This window comes from Carcharhinus amblyrhynchos, chromosome 11, assembly GCF_965287045.1.
Source record: "Carcharhinus amblyrhynchos chromosome 11, sCarAmb.v2.hapA, whole genome shotgun sequence".
NCBI classification, from domain to species: domain Eukaryota; kingdom Metazoa; phylum Chordata; class Chondrichthyes; order Carcharhiniformes; family Carcharhinidae; genus Carcharhinus; species Carcharhinus amblyrhynchos.
The window spans coordinates 97,294,588-97,317,899 of NC_137334.1; the positions used below are offsets into that span (position 1 = coordinate 97,294,588).

A 23,312-nucleotide genomic window follows, 5' to 3' on the forward strand; every position below is an offset into this window, starting at 1 on the left:
GGTCCCCTCGTAGCCGCCTTCTTTCTAACGAAAACAACCTCAAATCCCTCAGTCTCTCCTCATAGGACCTCCCCTCCATACCAGGCAACATCCTGGTAAACCTCCTCTGCACCCTCTCCAAAGCCTCCACATCCTTCCTATAATGTGGGGACCAGAACTGCACACAATACTCCAAGTGCGGACGCACCAGAGTTTTGTACAGTTGCAACATGACGCTGCGGCTCCTAAATTCAATCCCCCTACCAATAAACGCCAAGACACCGTATGCCTTCCTAACAACCCTATCTACTTGATTCCCAACTTTCAGGGAACTATGTACACATACACCTAGATCCCTCTGTTCATCCACACTATTCAGAGTCCTACCGTTAGCCCTATACTCTACACATCTGTTATTCCTGCCAAAGTGAATTACCTCACACTTTTCCGCATTAAACTCCATCCTCCACCTCTCGGCCCAGCTCTGCAACTTGTCCAAGTCTCCCTGTAGACTAAGACACCCTTCCTCACTATCTACCACACCTCCGACTTTGGTGTCATCAGCAAATTTACTAATCCACCCAACTATACCCTCATCCAGATCATTTATAAAAATTGCAAACAGCAGTGGCCCCAAAACAAATCCCTAAGGCACACCACTCGTAACTGAACTCCATGTCGAATACTTACCATCAACCACCACCCTCTGTCTCCTATCCGCCAGCCAATTCCTAATCCAATTTCCTAGATCACCCTCAATCCCATACATCTGCAATTTCTGCAGAAGCCTTCCATGGTGAACCTTATCAAATGCCTTACTAAAGTCCATATATACGTCAACTGCCTTACCCCCATCCACCTCTTTGGTCACTTTCTCAAAAAACTCAATAAGGTTAGTAAGGCACGACCTACCCTCCACAAAACCATGCTGACTATCTCTAATCAATTCATTACTCTCCAAATAACTATAAGTCCTATCCCTAATAATTTTTTCTAAAACCTTGCCCACAATAGAAGTAAGACTCACCGGTCTATAATTCCTGGGGAAGTCTCTGTTCCCCTTCTTAAACAATGGGACAACATTCGCTAACCTCCAATCTTCTGGCACTATACCGGTGACCAACGATGACCTGAAGATCAGAGCCATCTTTCCTCAGAACATCTACCTCCTCCATCCTATCAGCCTGTAAGACACTTTCATCCTCAAAAACATGGTCCCTCTCCTTTTTGAACACTGAAGTAAAGTATTCACTTAATGCCTCACCTATCTCTTCTGACTCTATGCACAAGTTCTCAACACTATCCTTGACTGGCCCTAACCTCACCCTGGTCACTCTTTTATTTCTCACATAAAAGTAAAAAGCTTTGGGGTTTTCCTTGATCCGACCTGCCAAGGACTTCTCACACTCCCCCAGCTCTCCTAAGCCCTTTTTTTAACTCATTCCTAGCTACCTTGTAACGCTCAAGCAACCCAACGGAACCTTGTTTTTTCATCCTTACATACGCTTCCTTTTTCCTCTTGACAAGACATTCAATCTCCTTTGTGAACCATGGTTCCCTCACTCGGCCATTTCCTCCCTGCCTGACAGGGGCATACCTATCAAGGACACGCAGTATTTGTTCCTTGAAAAAGCTCCACTTTTTGTTTGTGCCCAAACCTGACAGTTTCTGTTCCCATTATACTCCCTAATTCTTGCCTAATCGCATCATAATTACCCCTCCCCCAATTATAAACCTTGCCCTGCCATGTGACCCTATCCCTCTCTACTGCAATAGTGAAGGACATTCCACTGAGAAACATTCCATGAGAAGAATAAATTATTTGTGGTGAACTAAGAAAGATAAAGATATGAATACAGAAAATAAGTGCCGAAGTGGACCATTCGGCCCCTTGAAGCTGTTCCGCCATTCAATAAGATCAGATCAAAGAAAACCCCAAGGCTTTTTACTCTTAAGTGAGAAATAAAAGAATGACCAGGGTGAGGTTAGGGCCAGTCAAGGATAGTAGTGGGAACTTATGCATGAAGTCAGAAGAGATAGGTGAGGTGTTGAATGAATAATTTTCTTCAGTGTTCACTAAGGATAGAGGCCATGTTTTTGGGGATCATTGGGTGATACAGGCTGATAGGATACAGGAGGTAGGTGTTCTGAGGGAAGATATATTAGCAATTTTGAAAAACCTGAGGGTGGATAAGTCCCCTGGGCCAGATGGGATACATGCTAGGATACATTGGGACGCAAGGGATGAGATTGCAGAGCCTTTAGCTTTGATCTTTGAATCCTCACTGTCCACGGGGATTGTGCCACAGGACTGGAGAGTGGCATATGTTGTTCCTCTCTTCACAAAAGGAAATAGGAATGACCCTGATAATTATACAGCCCAGTTAGTCTTACTTTGGTGGTTGATAAGTTAATGGAAAGGGTCCTGAGAGATAGGTTTTATGACCATTTGGAAAGACGCAGTTTAATCCGGGACAGTCAGCATGGTTTCGTGAGGGGTATGTCCTGCCTTACAAATTTGACTGAATTCTTTGAGGAGGTAACTAAATGTGTAGATGAAGGTAGAGCAGTTGATGTCGTATACATGGATCTTAGTGAGCATTTGATGAGGTTCCCCATGGTACGTTCATGGAAAAGATAAGGGAGTGTGGGATAGAAGTAAATTTGGCCGAATGGATTAGTAACTCGCTGTCTCACAGAAGACAGAGGGTGATGGTGGAAGGAAAATTTTCAGACTGGAGGACAGTTACCGGCCGTGTACCACAGGAATCAGTGCTGACTCCTCTGCTGGTTCTGGTTTTTATCAGTGACTTGGAAGAGGGGGCTGTAGGGTGTGTTAGTCAATTTACTGCTGACACCAAGATTGGTGGAGTAGTGGATGAGGTGGAGGGCTCTTGTAGGCAGCAAAGAGACAATGATAGAATGCAGAGCTGTGCCGAAAAGTGGGTTGCTTGAGGGTTACAAGGTAGCAAGGAATGAGCTAAAGAAATGGCTTAGGAGAGTTCGGAGGGGGTATGAGAAGTCCTTGGCGGGTTGGATCAAGGAAAACCCCAAGGCTTTTTACTCTCATGTGAGAAATAAAAGAAACGACCAGGGTGAAGTTCCGGCTGGTCAAGAATAGCAGTGGGAACTTATGCATGGAGTCAAGAGATAGGAGAAATGATGATTGAATACTCATCTTCAGTGTTCACCAAGGAGAAGGGCCATGTTTTTCAGGATGACTGCGTGATACAGGCTGATAGGCTGGAGGAGGTAGATCTTCTAAGTGAAGACGTATTAGCAATTTTGAAAAACCTGAGAGTCAATAAGTCCCCTGGGCTAGATGGGGTATATCCTAGGATTCTTTGGGAGGCCAGGGAGGAGATTGCAGAGCCTTTGGCTGTGATCTTTGGATCCTCACAGTCCACAGGATAGCGCCAGAGGACTGGAGAGTGGCGAATGTTGTTCCTCTGTTCAAGAAAGGAAATAGGAATGACCCTGGTAATGAGAGGCCAGTTAGTCTTACTTAGGTGGTCGGTGCAACGTCGAGGGCCGAAGGGCCTGTACTGTGCTGTAATGTTCTATCTTCTATGTTCTATGTAGGTTAATGGAAAAGGTCCTGATGGATCAAATTTATGACCATTTGGAAAGATGCAGCTTAATTCGGGATAGTCAGCATGGATTCATGAAGGCCAAACCTTGCCTCATAAATCTGACTGAATTCTTTAAGGAGGTAACTAAGTGTGTAGATGAAGGCAGACCAGTTGATGTCGTATATATGGATTTTGGTAAAGCGTTTGATAAGGTTCCCCATGGTCGGCTCATGAAGAAAGTAAGGAGGTGGGATAGAAGGAAATTTGGCCGATTGGATAAGTAACTAGCTATCTCATGTAAGACAGAGGGTGGTGGTGGATGGAAAATTTTCAGACTGGAGACCAGTTACAAACGCTGTACCACAGGGATCAGTGCTGGGTCCTCTGCTATTTGTGACTTTTATCAATGACTTGGAGGATGGGACTGAAGGGTGGGTCAGTAAATTTGCTGATGACACCAAGATTGGTGGAGTAGTGGATGAGGTGGAGGGTTGTAGGCTGCACAGAGACATTGATAGGATGCAGAACTGGGCCGAAAAATGGCAGACGGAGTTTAACCCTGATAAGTGCAAGGAGATTCATTTTGGTGGAACAAATTTGAATGTGGATTACAGGGCCAATAGCAGGGTTCTGAGGAATGTGGAGGAACAGAAAGATCTTGGGGTTCAGATCCACAGATCTCTGAAGGTTGCCACTCAAGTGGATAGAGCCGTGAAAAGGGCCTATAGTGTGTTAGCGTTTATTAACAGGGGGTTAGAGTCTAAGAGCCGTGGAGTTATGTTGCAACTGTACAGGACCTTGGTGAGACCGCATTTGGAATATTGTATTCAGTTCTGGTCATCTCACTATAAGAAGGACGTGGAAGCATTGGAGAGAGTGCAGAGGAGATTTACCAGGATGCTGCCTGGTTTGGAGGGTAGGTCTTATGAGGAAAGGTTGAGGGAGCTGGGGCTTTTCTCTTTGGAGTGGAGGAGGGTGAGAGGCAACTTAATAGAGGTTTATAAGATGATGAGGGGGATAGATAGAGTGGACGCTCAGAGACAATTTCCTCGGGTGGATGCAGCTGTTACCAGGGGACATAACTATAAGGTTCATGGTGGGAGATATAGGAAGGATGTCCAAGGCAGGTTCTTTACTCAGAGAGTGGTTGCGGAGTGGAATGGACTGCCTGCTGTGATAGTGGAGTCAAACACTTTAGGAACTTTCAAGCGGTTATTGGATAGGCACATGGAGCACACCAGAATGATAGGGTGTGGGATAGCTTGATCTTGGTTTAGGACAAAGCTCGGCACAACATCGAGGGCCAAAGGGGCTGTACTGTTCTATGTTCCCCTAATTAAGCACCCTCATCCGAGGGTCACTCTTGTCCTTATCCATGACTACACGAAATCTTATTGAATTACGGTTGCTAAGCCCAAAATGGTCCCCCACTGAAACATCAATCACCTGACCTGGCTCATTCCCAATATGAAGTCTAGTATGGTCCCCCCAATGGTCAGATTGTCAACATACTGTGTCAAAAAACCATCCTGGACACATCTAACAAATTGCTCTCCATCCAAACCCCTGGCTGTAAGGGATTCCCTGGCGCTATGGGGGACGATAAAGTCATCCATCACAACTACCCTGCTTTTCCACTCCTTTTCAGTATCTGACTGCACATCTGCTCCTCTGTGTCCTGCGGGCTGCTGGGAGGTCTTAGTACATTCCCAACATTGTGATTTCACCCTCTAATTTCTGAGTTCCACCCACAATGCCTCACTACAAAATCCCTCCCTACAAGATCCCTCCAATATGTCCTCCCTCAACACAGCTGTGATCTGCTCCCTAATCAGCAACACAACTTCCCAACCTCTTCTGTTTCCCCTTTCAGTTCCCACCCACTGCCATACTAGTTTAAGCTAAGAATGAGGGAGAATCTCATAGAAACATATAAAAATTCTAACAGCACTACACAGGTAGATGCAGGAAGGATGTTCCTTATAATGGAACTCTCCAGAACTAGAGGTCAATGTCTAAGGGTATGAGGTAAGCCTTTTAGGTCTGAGATGGGGAGAAATTTCTTCACACAGGGAGTGAGGAGTCTGTGGAATTTGCTACCATAGAAAGCAGTTGAAGTCAAAACATTGAATGGTTTCAAGAAGAAGTTAGATATTGTTGTTGGGACGAAGGGGATCAAAGGATATGGGAGGAAGACAGGATCAGGTTATTAAATTGTATGCCATGATCATAGTGGATGGCAGATCAAGCGAGAAAGGATGAATGGCCTACTTCTTCGCCTATTTTCTATGGTTCTATGTAACAGCATTACCTTCATCAACCTGCTTTTGTTACTTCCAGAAAAAACTCCCAGCAAGTTTGTTAAACACTAACCAGGGACTGCCTAAGTACCTGAATGGCCTGGTCACCTGCACACTCCTTGGCTGAGCATTTCACATCTTCTTAATCTTACAGCAGCACTACCTCAGGCAAGCAAAAGTGGGATAACATCCAGACTACATTCCACTATACAGCTGAGATCAGCTTCCCACCATCAGCGACATCTGTCCCAGAACCCCATCTAAGTACCACGATTGGCAATGCCAAATCCTGTTCAATTCCACCTCTAGTTGTTAAGAGCTAACTATTAGAGGAGATAAAATGACCAAACCTCTGTTCGGCTTTAAGGAATGGCAACAATGCTTTGTGAATGTAATCAAATACTTATCACAAAATTCACAAACTAAAGAGTCAGTCAAGAAATCCAATACTTACAGCAGTCACATTTCCCTCAGCCAGCGTAACAATATTGAAATCTTCATCAGATCTTGCTCTCTTTGCATTTGATTCCTCTGCATCGCTGAAGGAGAATCAAACACATTCATTTAGACCTTGCTGTGTCTCAAACCTGGAGTATTGGTTCAAAAGCAAAATGCTACAATAAGAAAAACAAAACAGAAAAAGTGAAAGTTTAGCAGGTCAGGAAGCATCTGTAGAGAAAGAAAAACAGGTGACATCTCTAGTTGATGATTTTTCATCATGATTGCAAAATGTTAACAATGGAACAGATCTTCAAGTACAGAAACAAGAAAGGTATGGTGGAACTGAAGAACAAAAGAAAGCATCTGTGAGAGGGTGAAAGGTAGAAGAAATTAAATGACAAAAAGAATGATAGTGCAAAGCAAAAGTGATAGCAATGGGTCAGGTAAAGAAACATAATGGGTCTAATTCTCCCCCCCAAATTCGAAGTCTTGAATGCGCAGGAAAACTGGAGTAATTCATGCCAGTTTTTTCGGGGGGGGGGGGGGGGGGGGGTCACACTAGAATCTCCCAAAATCTATACACTGCAGAGCCAGCGGCATGAATATCAGTGGATTTCAGGGGGTGGAGCCTTCTCCCACCCAGGAAGCTGAAATCAGTGGATATCCGCACAATCGCAGTGGCCCTGAACTGTCAGCCTTCCATTTGCTGGCCAGTCCAGGACCTCCACAGTGCTGCCCCTCCAACCCTCACCATGGCCCGATTGTGGGCCCCCCGACTGTTCCAGGCCCCCATCTATCCCGGATCACCCCAATCTTCAGCTCCTTCTCCCCCTTTGCAGTGCCAATTCCCCCCTTCACCCCAGATTGCAGACATGCCCACAGGTAGATCCCTCCCCACCCCAGGCAGACAGCCCCCATTATTCTGCGCCAGGCAGACACCTCCCACCAGCCTGCCTTGATTGCTAACCTCCCTCTTGCCCCCATCGATCGCAATGCAGAGAGGCAGCTGGACCCCCCACATCCACCAACTGCCCCTAGGCCCACCCCTATCCATCCCCACTGTCTTGGCATTGGCCCATGCCCGATGGACAGTGACCTCTGGGCATGGGCACTTTGCCCCTTGGGCAGTGCCAGGGATAAAGCTGGCACTGCCAAGATGGCCATGCCCAGGGGGCACTGTCTCTCCTGCCAGCAATCCTCTGGGTGGCCCACAAATGCCTTCCCTTCACTCCGGCTCTTGCTCTCCCTGGTGTCTGGGCTCCAGGCTGGATGCAGTGTTTTCTCTCTTCCTGGTGTCTGGGCTCCAGGCTGGATGCAGTGTTTTCTCTCTTCCTGGTGTCTGGGCTCCAGGCTGGATGCAGTGTTTTTGCTCTCGCTGCTGTCTGGGCTCCAGGCTGGATGCAGTGGTTTTGCTCTCGCTGCTGTCTGGGCTCCAGGCTGGATGCAGTGGTTTTGCTCTCCCTGGTGTCTGGGCTCCAGGCTGGATGCAGTGGTTTTGCTCTCCCTGGTGTCTGGGCTCCAGGCTGGATGCAGTGTTTTTGCTCTCCGTGGCGCCTAGGCCTCTGGCTGGATGCAGTGGTTTTGCTCTCCGTGGTGTCTGGGCTCCAGGCTGGATGCAGTGTTTTTGCTCTCTCTGCTGTCTGGGCTCCAGGCTGGATGCAGTGGTTTTGCACTCCCCTGTGTCTGGGCTCCAGGCTGGATGCAGTGTTTTTGCTCTCCCTGGTGTCTGGGCTCCAGGCTGGATGCAGTGTTTTTGCTCTCGCTGGTGTCTGGGCTCCAGGCTGGATGCAGTGGTTTTGCACTCCCCTGTGTCTGGGCTCCAGGCTGGATGCAGTGGTTTTGCACTCCCCTGTGTCTGGGCTCCAGGCTGGATGCAGTGTTTTTGCTCTCTCTGCTGTCTGGGCTCCAGGCTGGATGCAGTGGTTTTGCACTCCCCTGTGTCTGGGCTCCAGGCTGGATGCAGTGTTTTTGCTCTCTCTGCTGTCTGGGCTCCAGGCTGGATGCAGTGGTTTTGCACTCCCCTGTGTCTGGGCTCCAGGCTGGATGCAGTGTTTTTGCTCTCTCTGCTGTCTGGGCTCCAGGCTGGATGCAGTGGTTTTGCACTCCCCTGTGTCTGGGCTCCAGGCTGGATGCAGTGTTTTTGCTCTCTCTGCTGTCTGGGCTCCAGGCTGGATGCAGTGTTTTTGCTCTCTCTGCTGTCTGGGCTCCAGGCTGGATGCAGTGGTTTTGCACTCCCCTGTGTCTGGGCTCCAGGCTGGATGCAGTGGTTTTGCACTCCCCGGTATTAGGAATCCTGCTGTCTAGTTGAATGCAGTCTTTCTTACTTTTCTGGAGTGAAAATGTTGCTATTGGTGGTTTGGCATTGACATTATTGCTACCTCGAGGTGCTGGGAATTCCAGAATGGAGAAGCTGGAGTTTCAATTCTCCACTCAAAGGACTAATTCACAGCAGGTGTTGCAGAGCTTGCTGAAAAATCACGTGTGTGTAAGTATTTTCTGTGCTAAACCAAAACCCAGGTATATGTTGGTTAGAAGGCGTAGTTGGAACAGTACATTGAGCTGTTAAAGTTTATATAACGTCATGGTTATTTTTTCTTCTTGTTTGCAATTGGTAAAAGTTATTGCTAATTTTCTTTGTGTTAACTGGATTCTTATTTAAACTTTGTTTGATAAAATTCCTAATGGGTCTATGAGGAGAGGCTGAATAAACTAGGCTTGTACTCGTTAGAGTTTAGAAGAATGAGGGGAGATCTCATTGAGACATATATGATGATGAATGGGATGGATAGGATAGAGGTGGAGAGGCTCTTCCCGCTCAGAAAGGACAGTAGGAATAGAGGGCACAGCCTCAAGATAAAGGGGGGGTGGTTTAGAACGGAGTTGAGGAGGAACTTCTTCACTCAAAGGGTGGTGAATCTCTGGAATTCTCTGCCCGTTGAAGTGGTGGAGGCTGCCTCGCTAAATATTTTTAAGACGCGGGTTGATAGGTTTTTGATAGGCAAGGGGATTAAGGGTTATGGGGAGAGGGCAGGAAGGTGGAACTGAGACACGACAGATCAGCCATGATCTTATTGAATGGCGGGGCAGGCTCGAAGGGCTAGATGGCCTACTCCTGCTCCTATTTCTTATGTTCTTATGTCATTTGAAGCATACCTGGAATGAACTACACATGCTTACCCATACCAAATTCAAAGTGCAAAACTTATGGTTAGGCTGACTTCATAAAATACCTTGGAGTTTCTGACCTTGGATTATAAAAGCAAGAGAAATGGTGGGTCAATTAGGATCCATGGATCTTTTCAATGAAGAAAATTAATCATGGAATTCCTATGCAGTGTTTTCAGTACTTCATGCAAGTGGATAGAATTGCAAATCACCAACGCCTTTCATACCAGTGAATAAAATGAAGATGATTTGCTCATACCAGCTTTTCTCAGAACAATAGGAAGTAAAACCTTCAATTTGCTCCGAAGGTTGTTTTATCCAAAACTCATGATAACTTGACAAAGATTCTTGAAGAGGATTACTTTCCAGGTCATTGATCATCACAGAATGGTTCAGGTTCCACTGGAGGAATCAAATGGAGAGCAAAAGCATTGCCCTGTTTGTGGCAACTTTAAAAAGGCTGGCAAAACGTCGAGTGCTTGGTGAGACATTAGAAGATGCTCTTCGTGATTGTTAGTGAAAAGATTGAGTTTGTGGATATTAAGGTGGAGGATGTGTTAGAACTTTTGAATTCTATCAAGATAGATAAGTCGCCGGGGCCAGATGGGATATACCCCAGGATACTGTGGGAGGCGAAGGAAGTGATTGCAGAGCCCCTGGCGATGATCTTTGCGTCGTCAATGGAGACGGGAGAGGTTCCGGAAGATTGGAGGATTGCGGATGTAGTCCCTATTTTCAAGAAAGGGAACAGAGATAGCCCGGGAAATTACCGACCGGTGAGTCTGACCTCAGTGGTTGGTAAGCTGATGGAGAGGCTTCTGAGGGACAAGATTTACGAGCATTTGGAGAGGTTTGACATGATCAGGAATAGTCAGCATGGATTTGTCAAGGGCAGGTCGTGCCTTACAAGCCTAGTTGAGTTCTTCGATAATGTGACTGAACACATTGACGAAGGAAGTGCCGTGGACGTGGTGTACATGGACTTCAGCAAGGCGTTTGATAAGGTCCCCCATGCAAGACTTCTTGAGAAGGTGAGAGGGCATGGGATCCAAGGGCCTTTGGCCTTGTGGATCCAGAACTGGCTTGCCTGCAGAAGGCAGAGAGTGGTTGTGGATGGGTCTTTTTCTGAATGGAGGTCAGTCACCAGTGGAGTGCCCCAGGGATCTGTTCTAGGACCCTTGCTGTTTGTCATTTTCATAAATGACCTGGATGAGGAAGTGGAGGGATGGGTAAGTTAAGTTCGCTGATGACACGAAGGTCGGTGGTGTTGTGGATGGTCTGGAAGGATGTCAAAAGTTGCACCAGGATATAAATAGGATGCAGGACTGGGCGGAGAAGTGGCAGATGGACTTCAACACGGATAAATGCGTAGTCGTCCATTTTGGCAGAACCAACGGGATGAACGAGTACACTATCAAGGGCAGGAGTCTTAGTAGTGTTGAGGAGCAGAAGGATCTTGGGGTCCGGGTCCACAGGACTCTTAAATCGGCCTCGCAGGTGGAAGAGGTGGTCAAGAAGGCGTATGGTGTACTGGCCTTCATTAATCGAGGGATTGAGTTTAGGAGTCGGGAGGTAATGCTGCAACTTTATAAGACCCTTGTCAGGCCTCATTTGGAGTACTGTGCGCAGTTCTGGTCGCCTCACTATAGGAAAGACGTAGAAGCTATTGAAAGGGTACAGAGGAGATTTACAAGGATGTTGCCTGGACTGGGAGGCATGCCTTATGAAGTTAGGTTGAGGGAGCTGGGTCTCTTTTCCCTGGAGAGACGAAGGTTGAGAGGCGACCTGATAGAGGTTTATAAAATGTTGAGAGGAATGGATAGGGTGGATTCTCAGAGGCTATTTCCCCGGGTTGAAATGGTCGCTACGAGAGGACACAGATTTAAGGTGCGGGGAGGAAAGTACAGAAGTGATGTTAGGGGTAAGTTTTTCACTCAGAGGGTGGTGAGTGAGTGGAATCGGCTGCCGTCAGTGGTGGTGGAGGCGAACTCGCTGGGGTCTTTTAAAAGACTTCTGGATGAGTATATGGGGTTTTATGGGATTGGGGGTTATAGATAGGTGTTGATGTGATCGGCGCAACTCGTGGGCCGAAGGGCCTGTTTGTGCTGTAGTGTTCTATGTTCTATATCCAAAATGAGGCTATCCAAAGAAAATTGCTTACTGAACATGCTTTGACTTTAAAGACAACAGTAATGATTGCAGTGTTAATGGAACTGGCTGCTAAAGAGTCCTCACAATTTGGTGCAGGAACGAAGATCCACAAGTTGGAAACAGCCAATAAGAAGTCAAAATAGCAACAATCCAGATGTACCAATTCAATGAGTGAATGCTGGAGCAAGGATAGTCAATACAGGAATTATGGCAAAAATGGGTCACAGTGTAAAATCTTGTTGGGCTAGAGCAGCTTAACCTGAGAAGAATGTTCAGAAAAAGAATCTGGGTACCTTCAAGAACAACAAGTTGCATTCTACAAAAAGAATTTACAAACATTTGTAATAGTCACCCATAAAGTCTCAAAGCATATGCAATTCGTCCCAAGGTCGAAGAAGAATTAGTATGACTTGTTTACACTGAAGTATTAGAGCCAGTTACAATGAGTGACTAGGATACTTCTATTGTGCCTGTCATAAAACCTGATGGTTCAGTTCGTATTTGTGGGGATTCTAAAACAACCATCACTCAGAGGGTGGTGTGTGAGTGGAATCGGCTGCTGTCCGTGGTGGCGGCGGCGAACTCGTTGGGGTCTTTTAAGAGACTTCTGGATGAGTACATGGGTTTTAATGGGATTGAGGGTTATAGATAGGCCTGGTAGGTAGGGATATGATCAGCACAACTTGTGGGCCGGAGGGCCTATTTGTGCTGTAGTGTTCTATGTTCTAACCATAAATCCGGTGTTGTGTGCTGATCAATATTGCTTTCTTGGAATAACATTAACACATGCTCCATTCCAAAGATCGAAGCATCAGATTTTAGGTGGTCTCTCTGGTGTATGTTTCCTGGATGATCTGGCGAATGTGAAATTGTCCATTTTGGTAGGAAGAATAAAATAACTGATTCAATTTATTATTGTCGCATGTATTAGTATACAGTGAAAAATATTGTTTCTTGTGCGTTATACAAAGCGTACCATACATAGAGAAGGAAAGGGGAGAGTGCAGAATGTAATGTTACTAGGGTGTAGACAAAGATCAACTTAATACGAGGTAGGTCCATTCAAAAATCTGATGGCAGCAGGGAAGGAGCTGTTCTTGAGTCAGCTAGTACATGATCTAAGACTTTTACATCTTAGTGGAAGAGAGTATGTCCGGGTGCATGGGGTTCTTGATTATGCTGACTGCTTTTCTGAGGCAACAGGAAGTGTAGACAGTGTCCATGGTGGGAGGCTGGTTTGAGTGATGGACTGGGCTTCATTCATGATCCTTCATAATTTCTTGCTGTCTTGGGCAGATCAGGAGCCATACAAGCCGTGACACAACCAGAAAGAATGCTTTCTATGATGCATCTATGGTAAAAGTTGTAGTGGACATGCCAAATTTAAGTTTTTAAAGTTTATTTATTGATGTCACAAGTAGGCTTACATTAACACTGCAATGAAGTTACTGTGAAAATCCCCTAGTCACCACACTCTGGCAGCTGTTTGGGTACACAGAGAGATAATTTAGCATTGGCAATGCACTTAACCAGCACGTCTTTCGGACCTGAGGAAGTAGAGGCATTGGTGGGCTTTCTTAACTATAGCATCGGCATGGGGGGACTAGGACAGGTTATTGGTGATCTGGACACCTAGAAACTTGAAGCTCTCAACCATTTCTGCTTCATCCCCATAGATGTAGACACGGGCATGACCTTCACTATGCTTCAATGACTATCCCTTTCAACTTGTTGACATTGAGAGAGAGATTATTGTTGCCGCACCAGTTCACCAGATTCTCTATCTCTTTCCTGTGCTCTGTCTCATCATTGTTTGAGACCCGACTCACTACGGTGGTGTCATCAGTAAACTTGCAAATCGAATTGGAGGAGAATTTGGCCACATAGTCATAGGTGTCTAAGGAGTATAGTAAGAGGCTGAGGACAAAAGGCTTGTGGGGCACCGGTGTTGAGGATGATCGTGGAGGAGGTGTTGTTGCCTATCCTTATTGATTGCAGGGTCTGTGGGTTTTGAAGTTTAGGATCCAGCCGCAGAGAGAGGAGCTGAGCCCCAGGCCACCGAGTTTGGAGATGAGTTTTGTAGGAACAATGGTGTTAAAGACTGAACTGTAGTCAATAACAGGAGTCTGACATAGGTGTCCTTGTTAACTAGGTGTTCCAAGGTTGAGTGTAAGGCCAGGGAGATGGCGTCTGCTGTGGACCTGTTGCAGCAATAGGTGAACTGTAGTGGATCCAGGTAATCCGGGAAGCTGGAATTGATTTGTGCAATGACTGACCTTTCGAAGCACTTCATAATGGTGGATAACAGAGCCACCTGATGATAATCATTGAGGCACACTGCTTGGCTTTTCTTTGGTGCTGGGATGATGGTCATCTTCTTAAAGCAGATAGGGTCCTCAGATTTTGTAAAGAGAGAAATTATCAGATGCCTTCTGGAGATACAGTACATCTACAGGATCCCCATTATCCACCTTGCTTGTTACATCTTCAAAGAACTCAAGCAAATCAGGAGAACTATGATTCTATAGTTGAACTATGACAAAAAGAACGTTCAAAATCTCCCCACAGACCTCACAGAATACAAGCTCCCCTATTAGGTGAGTGGAGACACGGTGGTACAGTGGTTAGCACTGCTGCCTCACATTACCAGGGACCCGGGTTCAATTCCAAATTTGGGTCACTGTCTGTGTGGAATCTGCATGTTCTCCCCGTGTCTGCATAGGAATGCTCCGGTTTTCTCCACAGTCCAAAAATGTGTGGGTTAGGTGGATAAGCCATGATAAATTGCCCTTTTGTGTCAGGGAGATTAGAAGGGTAAATACATGGAGTTACAGGGATAGCTGCTGGATGGGATTATTATTGGTGCAGATTCGATTGGCCAAATGGCCTCCTGAACTGCAGAGCTTCTATGATTCTATGAAATGTAGAGTAAAAATTGGGACAGAAAGCATTGGGTTCCTTGAATTAAACAATTTAAAATTAAAACAAACCATAACAAGGTTTGCATGATAAGTAAGAATAAGCAAGACTAAAAAAAATGAGGAAATCTGTGTAGTAGAGAAACATAGAAGATAGGAGCAACGGAAAGCCATTTGGCCTTTTGGTGTAGTATAGATATAAAATGAACTTCAGAGAAATGAAAAAGAACATGAAAAAGGGCTAGTAACAGAGCAAAATAAGCACTTTTACACAAATATATCACCTTGTAGAAGAGAGAAAAATAAGGCAGGTATTAAGTTGTGGGAAATGTCTGAATCTAAAATCCACAATTACTAAATATTCACAATTATATGGTTAGTCAAAGATGAACAACACTGATTTGTTAAATATCGGCCATGATTGAAAAATTTAACATATTTTTAAATGAAATATAGCCGATGCTGTGCGTGTAATTTATGCCGGTACTCCATGCATACATCACTGCCTGCAACAGAATTCTCAACCCAAGGAAACTCATAATCCAATTGAATTCTACCCCACACACCTAAATTCTGGACATTCATTCCCAAATTGCTTCATTTAATATCTTAGCTTTGTCATACTTGTCTTTGAAGATTTGCTGTGCAATCCTCTGTTCCTTCTTTTTGCCTGAATCTTGCAGAGTGAAAAGCTTCCTTAATTGCTCCAAGGATGCTTGGCAGGGGCCAACCAGCTCTTGGGGCCTGTTCAACATAGTCTTCAAGTGAGGGTCTATGGGAGGCAAAGGCTTATCTGGTTGAAATGCTTTGTAATGAAGACACTGTGAAAAAATCACAAGAACTTTATATTCCATCAATTATCCAAAATCAAGTTTGAAGCTTTTTTTAGTTTTTGCCGGACAAGCACCCGTAGACAAATCTAAATAATAAATAATAAACTTGATTATGCCTGGATCTAATCTCATCATGTGAATGCAGTAACCTCTCTAAATTTCCTTTGCTGTGTGTGGCCTGGCTATTTCAATATCTTTAAAGAGGCTGAACACTACTGTTCATTATTTTAATTTCAAAACCAAGAATAATCAATACAATTAAATGAATATTTCTCATCAATAGAAAGGCAATGGATGTTCGGGAACTTGGGGAAATAAATAGTCGTGTCTTGAGGAGTGTACATATTATAGAGGAGGAGATACTGGGAGTCTTAAAGTGTATTAAGGTAGATAAAACCCTGGGACCTGATGAAGTATATCCCAGGACATTGTGGGAGGCTATGGAGGAAATTGCAGGACCCCTAGCAGAGATATTTGAATCATCGACAGCCACAGATTAGGTGCCTGAAGATTGCAGGGTGGCAAATGTGCCTTTGTTTAAGAAGGGCTGCAGGGAAAAGCCTGGAACTACAGCCGGTGAGCATAACATCTGTAGTGGATAAGTTGTTAGAACGTATTCTGAGAGACAGGATCTACAGGTATTTAGAGGGGCAGGGAGTGATTGGGGACATTCAGCATGGCTTTGTGAGTGGAAAATCATGTCTCACAAATTCGACTGAGTTTTTTGAAGAGGTAACCAAGAAGGTAGATGAGGGCAGTGCAATTGATGTTGTCTACATGGACTTCAGCAAGGCCTTTGACAAGGTACCGCATGATAGGTTGTTGCATAAGGTTAAGTCTTATGGGATCCAGAGTGAAGTAGCCAAATGGATGCAAAATTGGCTTGATGTCAGGAGACAGAGGGTGGTTGTTGAGGGTTGTTTGTCAGATGGAGTCCTGTGACCAGTGGTGTGCCTTAGGGATCGGTGCTGGAACCGCTGAAGTGTTTCTGAACAACTAATTTGCCTATGTTGTTACCTCATTTGTTCGAAGCTTGCCCTTTTCAAATTGCATACCAGGGCCCTAATCTCTTGTTTAAAAGTCACACCTGCTATGATTTAGAGCTTATTTTACCTGGAACAGCCGCTGAAAGTGAGGGTTTGGAATTTTACTGACTTTGAAAAAATCCTCCATTTCTTCTCCATTGTCTACCACCAAACTCATAGAGTTGATCAGAGAATCCACAGCTGATAACTGTTCCTCTGTTAGGTAAAAGAACGAGTGGAGAGATAAGGATACCTATTTCATGCCAAAAAGTATTGCTTGAAAGTGCAGTGAAAGCTAATTCAGTTATAATCTTTAAAAGTGAATTGAAAGGAAAAATCTGAAAGGGCTATGAGGAAAAATCAGGGGAGTGGGACAAATTGGATAGCTCATTCAAAGAGCAATAATGGACCAAAAGGCATCCTCCTGTGCTGTTCGATATCACGGTTCATTCCACAATAAACCAACTTTCAGCAAATCCAAGGCCAAATGGACCAACTGTGTCAAAGTTAACTCACCCGACTAATTAATACCACAGTGTTCTGTACCAACCAGAAAAGAACAATTTTGTCCATACAAACACAGACACAGAAACAGAATTCTTGCAACAGCTGTGGGGATTGAAAACAGAATTAATGTTTCAAGTCTGTATGTCTCTTGGGGAGGAATTTTTCCAATCACCCCGCCACAGTGGGGACGGAGCATGCAAAGGTCCGTTGACCTTGGGTGGGATTTCCAGTCTTTGGGCGAAGGTGGCCAGATTTTCCCACCCTTAGAGTCAGGGAGGTGTACTGCACAGGATAAGGTCCTTTGGGCAATTGCACCTGTGCCAGTCAAAATCCTTTTTCTCCAGCATTTGGCTAATAGCCTTGTATATCTTGGGATCACAAGTGCACATCTAAGTACTTCTTAAATGTTATGACAATCTCTGTCTCCACCACCCTTTCAGGCAGTGAGTTCCAGAATCCCGCCAAAGTTAAAGCTTATTCATTAAAACATAGAACATAGAACATTACAGCGCAGTACAGGCTCTTCGGTCCTCTATGTTGCACGGACCAGTGGAACCGATCTAATGACCCTCTAACCTAAACTATTCCAATATTATCCATATGCCTATCCAATGACCATTTGAACGCCCTTAAAGTTGGCGAGTCCACAACTGCTGCAGGCAGGGCATTCCACACCCTTACTACCCTCTGAGTAAAGAATCTACCTTTGACATCCGTCCTATAATTATCAGTCCTCAATTTAAAGCTATGTCCCCTCGTGTTAGCCATCACCATCTGAGGAAAAAGGCTCTCACTGTCCACCCTATTTAAGATGTGGGTATGCCGGCGTTGGACTGGCGTAAACACAGTAAAAAGTCTGACAACACCAGGTTTTAGTCCAACCTATTTATTTGATAATATTCTCAAATTATCAATTATTATCAAATAATATTATCAAATAAATAGGTTGGACTAAAACCTGGTGTTGTCAGACTTTTTACTGTGCTCACCCTATTTAATCCTCTGATCATCTTGTACACCTCAATTAGGTCAATCAGTCACAAGTTGACTTACATTCACACTGCAATGAAGGCACTGTGAAAATCTTCTCGTCGCCACATTCCAGCACCTGTTTGGGTACGCTGAGGGAGAATTTAGCATCGCCAATTCACCTAACCTGCACACCTTCTGGACCATGGGAGAAAATTGGAGCACCTGGAGGAAAGCCACACAGACTCGGGGAGAATATGCAAACTCCACACAAGTGGTGACCCAAGCCAGGAATTGAACCCAGATCCCTGGTGCTGTGAGATAACAGTGCTAACCACTGTGCCACTGCGTTGCCCTCCAATCTTTGAGTGAAAACGTTTTTCCTCATATCCTCTCTAAACTTCCTGCATCTTACCTTAAACTTAAGGTGGCACAGTGGTTCACATTACTGCCTCACAATGCTAGGGACCTAGGTTCAGGTAACTGTCTGTGTGGAGTTTGCACATTCTCCTCATATTTGTGCTGGTTAGGTTGATTGACTGTGCTCAATTGTCCCTTAATGTCAGGGAGATTAACAGGGTAAATACGTGGGGTTACAGGGATAGGGCCTGGGTGGGATTGTTGATGGCGCAGGCTCAATAGGCCAAATGGCTACTAGTGCCACGTGCTCGTCAGAGTAGCAATGTCAGTGTAGCTAAAATGAATACATGGCTTGAGGGATGGTGCAAGAGGGAAGGACTCAAATTCCTGGGACATTGGAACCAGTTCTGGGGGGAGGTAGGACCAGTACAAATTGGACGGTCTACACCTGGACAGGACTGGAACCAATGTCCTCAATGAAATGTTAGCTAATGCTGTTGGGGAGGGTTTAAACTCCCCAACAGCACAACAAACACATATACAAACAAATGTAGGGGTCAACAAAATGAAGCAGATTGTCACCAACTTCAGGAAGCATGGTGGAGGGCATGTGCTTGTCTACATCAAGGGGGACGAAGTAGAAATGGTTGAGAGCTTCAAGGTTTTAGGTGTCTAGATCACCAACAGCCTGCCCTGGTCTCCCGCCATGCCAACACTATAGTTAAGAAAGCCCACCAATGCTTCTACCTTCTCAGAAGACTAAGAAAATTTGGCATGTCAGCTATGACTCTTAATTTTTACGGATGCACCACAGAAAGCATTCTTTCTGGTTTTATCACAGCTTGGTATGGCTCCTGCTCTGCTCAAGACCAAAACAAACTACAAAAGATCATGAATGTAGCCCAATCCAATGACTCTGTCTACAGTTCTCATTGCACTGGCAAAGTAGCCAGCAAAATTGAGGGCCCCATGCACCCTGGACATTCTCTCTTCCACCTTCCGCCTGGAAAAGGATCTGACGTGGAGATGCCGATGTTGGACTGGGGTAGGCACAATAAGAAGTCTCACGATATCAGGTTAAAGTCCAAGAGGGTTATTTGGTAGTGCAAGCTTTCAGAGTGCTGCTCGTTCACTCATCTGATGAAGGGGCAGCCCTCCGAAAGCTCGTACTACCAAAAGAACCTGTTGGACTTTAATCTGGTGTTGTGAGACTTATTGGGAAAACGATACAAAATTCTGAAGTCACATACCAACTGACTCAAAAACAGTTTTTTCCACCAGACTTCAGAATGGACCTACTTTGCATTAACACCTGGAACACCTAGATAATAAAGACACCTATGTCAGACTTCTATTTATTGACTACAGCTCAGCCCTCAACACTATTATTCCCACGAACTTCATCTCCAAACTCCGTGGCCTGGACCTTGGCACCTCCTTCTGTGACTGGATCCTGAACTTCTTAACTCACAGATGACAATCAGTAAGGATAGCCAACAACACCTCCTCCACAATCATCCTCAACACCGGTGCTCCACAAGGCTGCGTTCTCAGTTCCCTACTATACTTCTTGTACACCCATGACTTTGCAGCCAAATTCCCCTCCAATTTGATTTTCAAGTTTGTTGATGACGTAGTGCGTCGGATCTCAAATAATGACGAGACAGAATACAGGAATAAGACACAGAATCTGGTGAACTAGTATGGCAACAATAATCTCTGCCTCAATGTCAACAAAACAAAGGAGATTGTCATCGACTTCAGGAAGTCAAAAGGAGAACATGCCCCTGTCTACGTCAGCAGGGACCAAGGCTGTAATGAGGTGAGCTGAGTGATCCTGGCAGAACCCAAACTGGTCACCCACGAGCAGGTTGTTGCTAAGTAAGAGCCACTTGATAGCACTGTTAATGACACCTTCCATCACTTTACTGATGATCAAGAGTAGACTGATGGGACAGTAATTGGCTAGGTTGTATTTGTCTTGTTTCTTGTGTATAGGACATACCTGGGCATTATTCCACAATACTGGTAGATGCCAGTGTTGTAACTGTGCTGGAACAACTTGGCTAAGGGCATGGAAGGATTTGGAACACAAGTCTTCAGAGCTATTGCTGGAATACTGTCAGGGCCTATAGCCTTTGCAGGATACACTGCCTTCAGTTGTTTCTTGATCTCACGCAGACTGAATCACATTGATTGAAAACTGACATCTGAGATGGTGAAGACCTCCAGAGGAGGCCGCGATGGATCCTCCACTTGGCATTTTTGGCTGAAGATTTTTGTGAATGTTTCAACTTTATCTTTTACACTGATGCGCTGGGCTCCTCATTGAGGACAGGAATAATTGTGGAGCCCCCTCCTGAAGTGACTTGTTTAATTGTCCACCACCATTCATAGCTGGATGTGGCAAGGCTGCAGAGCTTAATCTGATCCATTAATGGAGGAAGCACTGAGCTCTGTCTATTACTCATTGCATATGCTGTTTGGCACACATGTAGTCCTGTGTTATATCTTCATCAGGTTGGTACCTCATTTTTAGGTATGTCTGATGTTACTCCTAGGATGTTTCCTGCATTGTTCATTGTACCAGGGTTGATCTCCTGGCTTGGTGATAAGGGTAGATTGGGGGAATATGCTGGGCCATGAGGTGACAGATTGTGGTTGAGTATAATTCAGTTGCTGTTGATGGCCTACAGTGCCTCATAGATGTCCAGTCTTGAGTTGCTGGATCCTTTCGAAGTCTATGCCATTTAGCACAGTGATAGTGCCACACAACACAATGGAGGATATTTTAAATATTTCCACAAGGACTGTATGGGGTGGTCACTTCCACCACACTGTCACGGACTGATAGATGCATCTGTGACTGGCCTACCTAGGAAGACAATTGTGTTTTTTTTGTATATTCATTTACAGGATGTGGTCATCACTTGCTGGGTCAGCACTTACTGCCCATGCCAACTGCCCTCCATTTCAGAGGAAATTTGACAGTCAACCACGTTGGTGGTGGTGTGGATCTGGAGTCGCATGTAGGCCAGGTAATGTTGACAGATATCCTTTCCTAAAGTAGTAGTGACCCCGAATGCCGCTACATCCTTCCTCAAATAAGAAGACCAAAACTGTACAGTGCTCTAGCTGTGGTCTCACACTAATATCTTGTATAGTTGCAGCAACACTTTCTTACCTTTATACTCTATTCTTTTAGCTATAAGTGCCAAAATTCCGTATGCTTTCCTTATTACCTGCTTACCGGTTTTCCGCAATTCATGCATGAGGACACCCAGATCCCTCTTCATGGAAGCACTCCAAAGTCTGTCTCCATTTAGATAAGATGTTGTCTTTCCATTTTCGTAACCAAAATGGATAACCTCACAATCTTACACAGAACATAGAACACTACAGCACAAACAGGCCCTTTGGCCCGCAGGTTGCGCCGATCATATCCATACCTACCAGGCCATAGAACTACCTATAACTCCCAATCCCATTAAATCCCATCTACTCATCCAGAAGTCTCTTAAAAGACCCCAGCAAGTTCGCCTCTACCACCACCAACGGCAGCCGATTGTACTCACTCACCACCCTCTGAGTGAAAAACTTATCCCTAACATCTCTGTACTTGCTTCCCAGCACCTTAAACCTGTGTCCTCCCGTAGCCACCATTTCAGCCCTGGGAAATAGCCTCTGAGAATCCACCGTATCGATTCCTTTCAACATTTTATAAACCTCTATCAGGTCACCCCTCAACCTTCGTCTCTCCAAGAAGAGACCTAGCTCCCTCAACCTATCATCATAAGGCATGCCTCCCAATCCAGGCAACATCCTTGTAAATCTCCTCTGCACGCTCTCAATAGCTTCCACATCCTTCCTGTAGTGAGGCGACCAGAACTGCGCACAGTACTCCAAGTGGGATCTGACAAGGGTCTTATAAAGTTGCAGCATTACCTCCCAACTCCTAAAATCAATCCCTCGACTAATGAAGGCCAGTACATCATACGCCTTCTTGACCACATCCTCCACCTGCGAGGCCGATTTAAGAGTCCTATGGACCCAGACCCCAAGGTCCTTCTGCTCCTCAACACTGCTAAGAGTCCCATCCTTCATATTGTACTCCTTCATCCAATTGTTCCTGCCAAAATGGACCACTACACATTTAGCCGCCTTGAAGTCCATCTGCCACTTCTCCGCCCAGTCTTGCATCCTATCTATGTCACGCTGCAACTTCTGACATCCCTCCAGACTATCCACAACACCACCAACCTTCGTATCATCGCAAACTTACTAACCCATCCCTCCACTTCCTCATCCAGGTCATTTATGAAAATAACAAACAGCAAGGGTCCTAGAACAGATCCCTGGGGCACTCCACTGGTGACTGACCTCCATGCAGAAAAAGACCCATCCACAACCACTCTCTGCCTTCTGCAGGCAAGCCAGTTCTGGATCCACAAGGCAACAGCCCCTTGGATCCCATGCCCTCTCATGTTCTCAAGAAGTCTTGCATGGGGAACCTTTTCAAATGCCTTGCTGAAGTCCATGTAAACCACATCCACCGCTCTTCCTTTGTCAATGTGTTCAGTCACATTTTCAAAGAACTCAACTAGGCTTGTAAGGCACGACCTGCCCTTGACAAAACCATGCTGACTATTTAGGATTATTCTAAACTTCTCTAAATGCTCGTAAATCCTGTCCCTAAGTATCCTCTCCATCAACTTACCAACCACCGAGGTCAGACTCACCGGTTGGTGATTTCCCGGGCTATCCCTGTTCCCTTTCTTGAATATAGAAACCACATCCGCAATCCTCCGGAACCTCTCCTGTCTCCATCGACGATGCAAAGATCATCGCCAGGGGCTCTGCAATCACTTCCCTCACCTCCCACAGTAACCTGGGGTACAACCCATCCAGCCCCGGCGACTTATCTATCTTAATAGAATTTAAAAGTTCCAACACATCCTCTTTCTTAACGTCCACATACTCAATCTTTTCAGTCCGCCGCAAACCTGTAGTACAACCTCCCAGATCTCTTTTCACCGTCAATACCAAGGTAAAGTACTCATTATCACCTCTGCCATTTCTTCCGGTTCCACAC

At 45.3% G+C, this 23,312-nt stretch overlaps 1 protein-coding gene across 2 annotated transcripts in view; it reads right to left on the reverse strand.

Moving 5' to 3' along the window:
- Window positions 1-23,312, reverse strand: part of LOC145350380 (DNA repair protein Ku80-like) — a 248,251-nt gene that overhangs the window by 72,885 nt on the left and 152,054 nt on the right. For both annotated transcript variants that reach the window (XM_080199652.1, XM_080199651.1), the window contains exons 13-15: window positions 16,473-16,600; window positions 15,151-15,347; window positions 6,306-6,390 (exon numbers count right to left, since the gene is read on the reverse strand). In XM_080199652.1, the coding sequence (XP_080055778.1) occupies window positions 6,306-6,390; window positions 15,151-15,347; window positions 16,473-16,600 (410 nt within the window). The remainder of the gene's footprint in view (window positions 1-6,305; window positions 6,391-15,150; window positions 15,348-16,472; window positions 16,601-23,312) is intronic.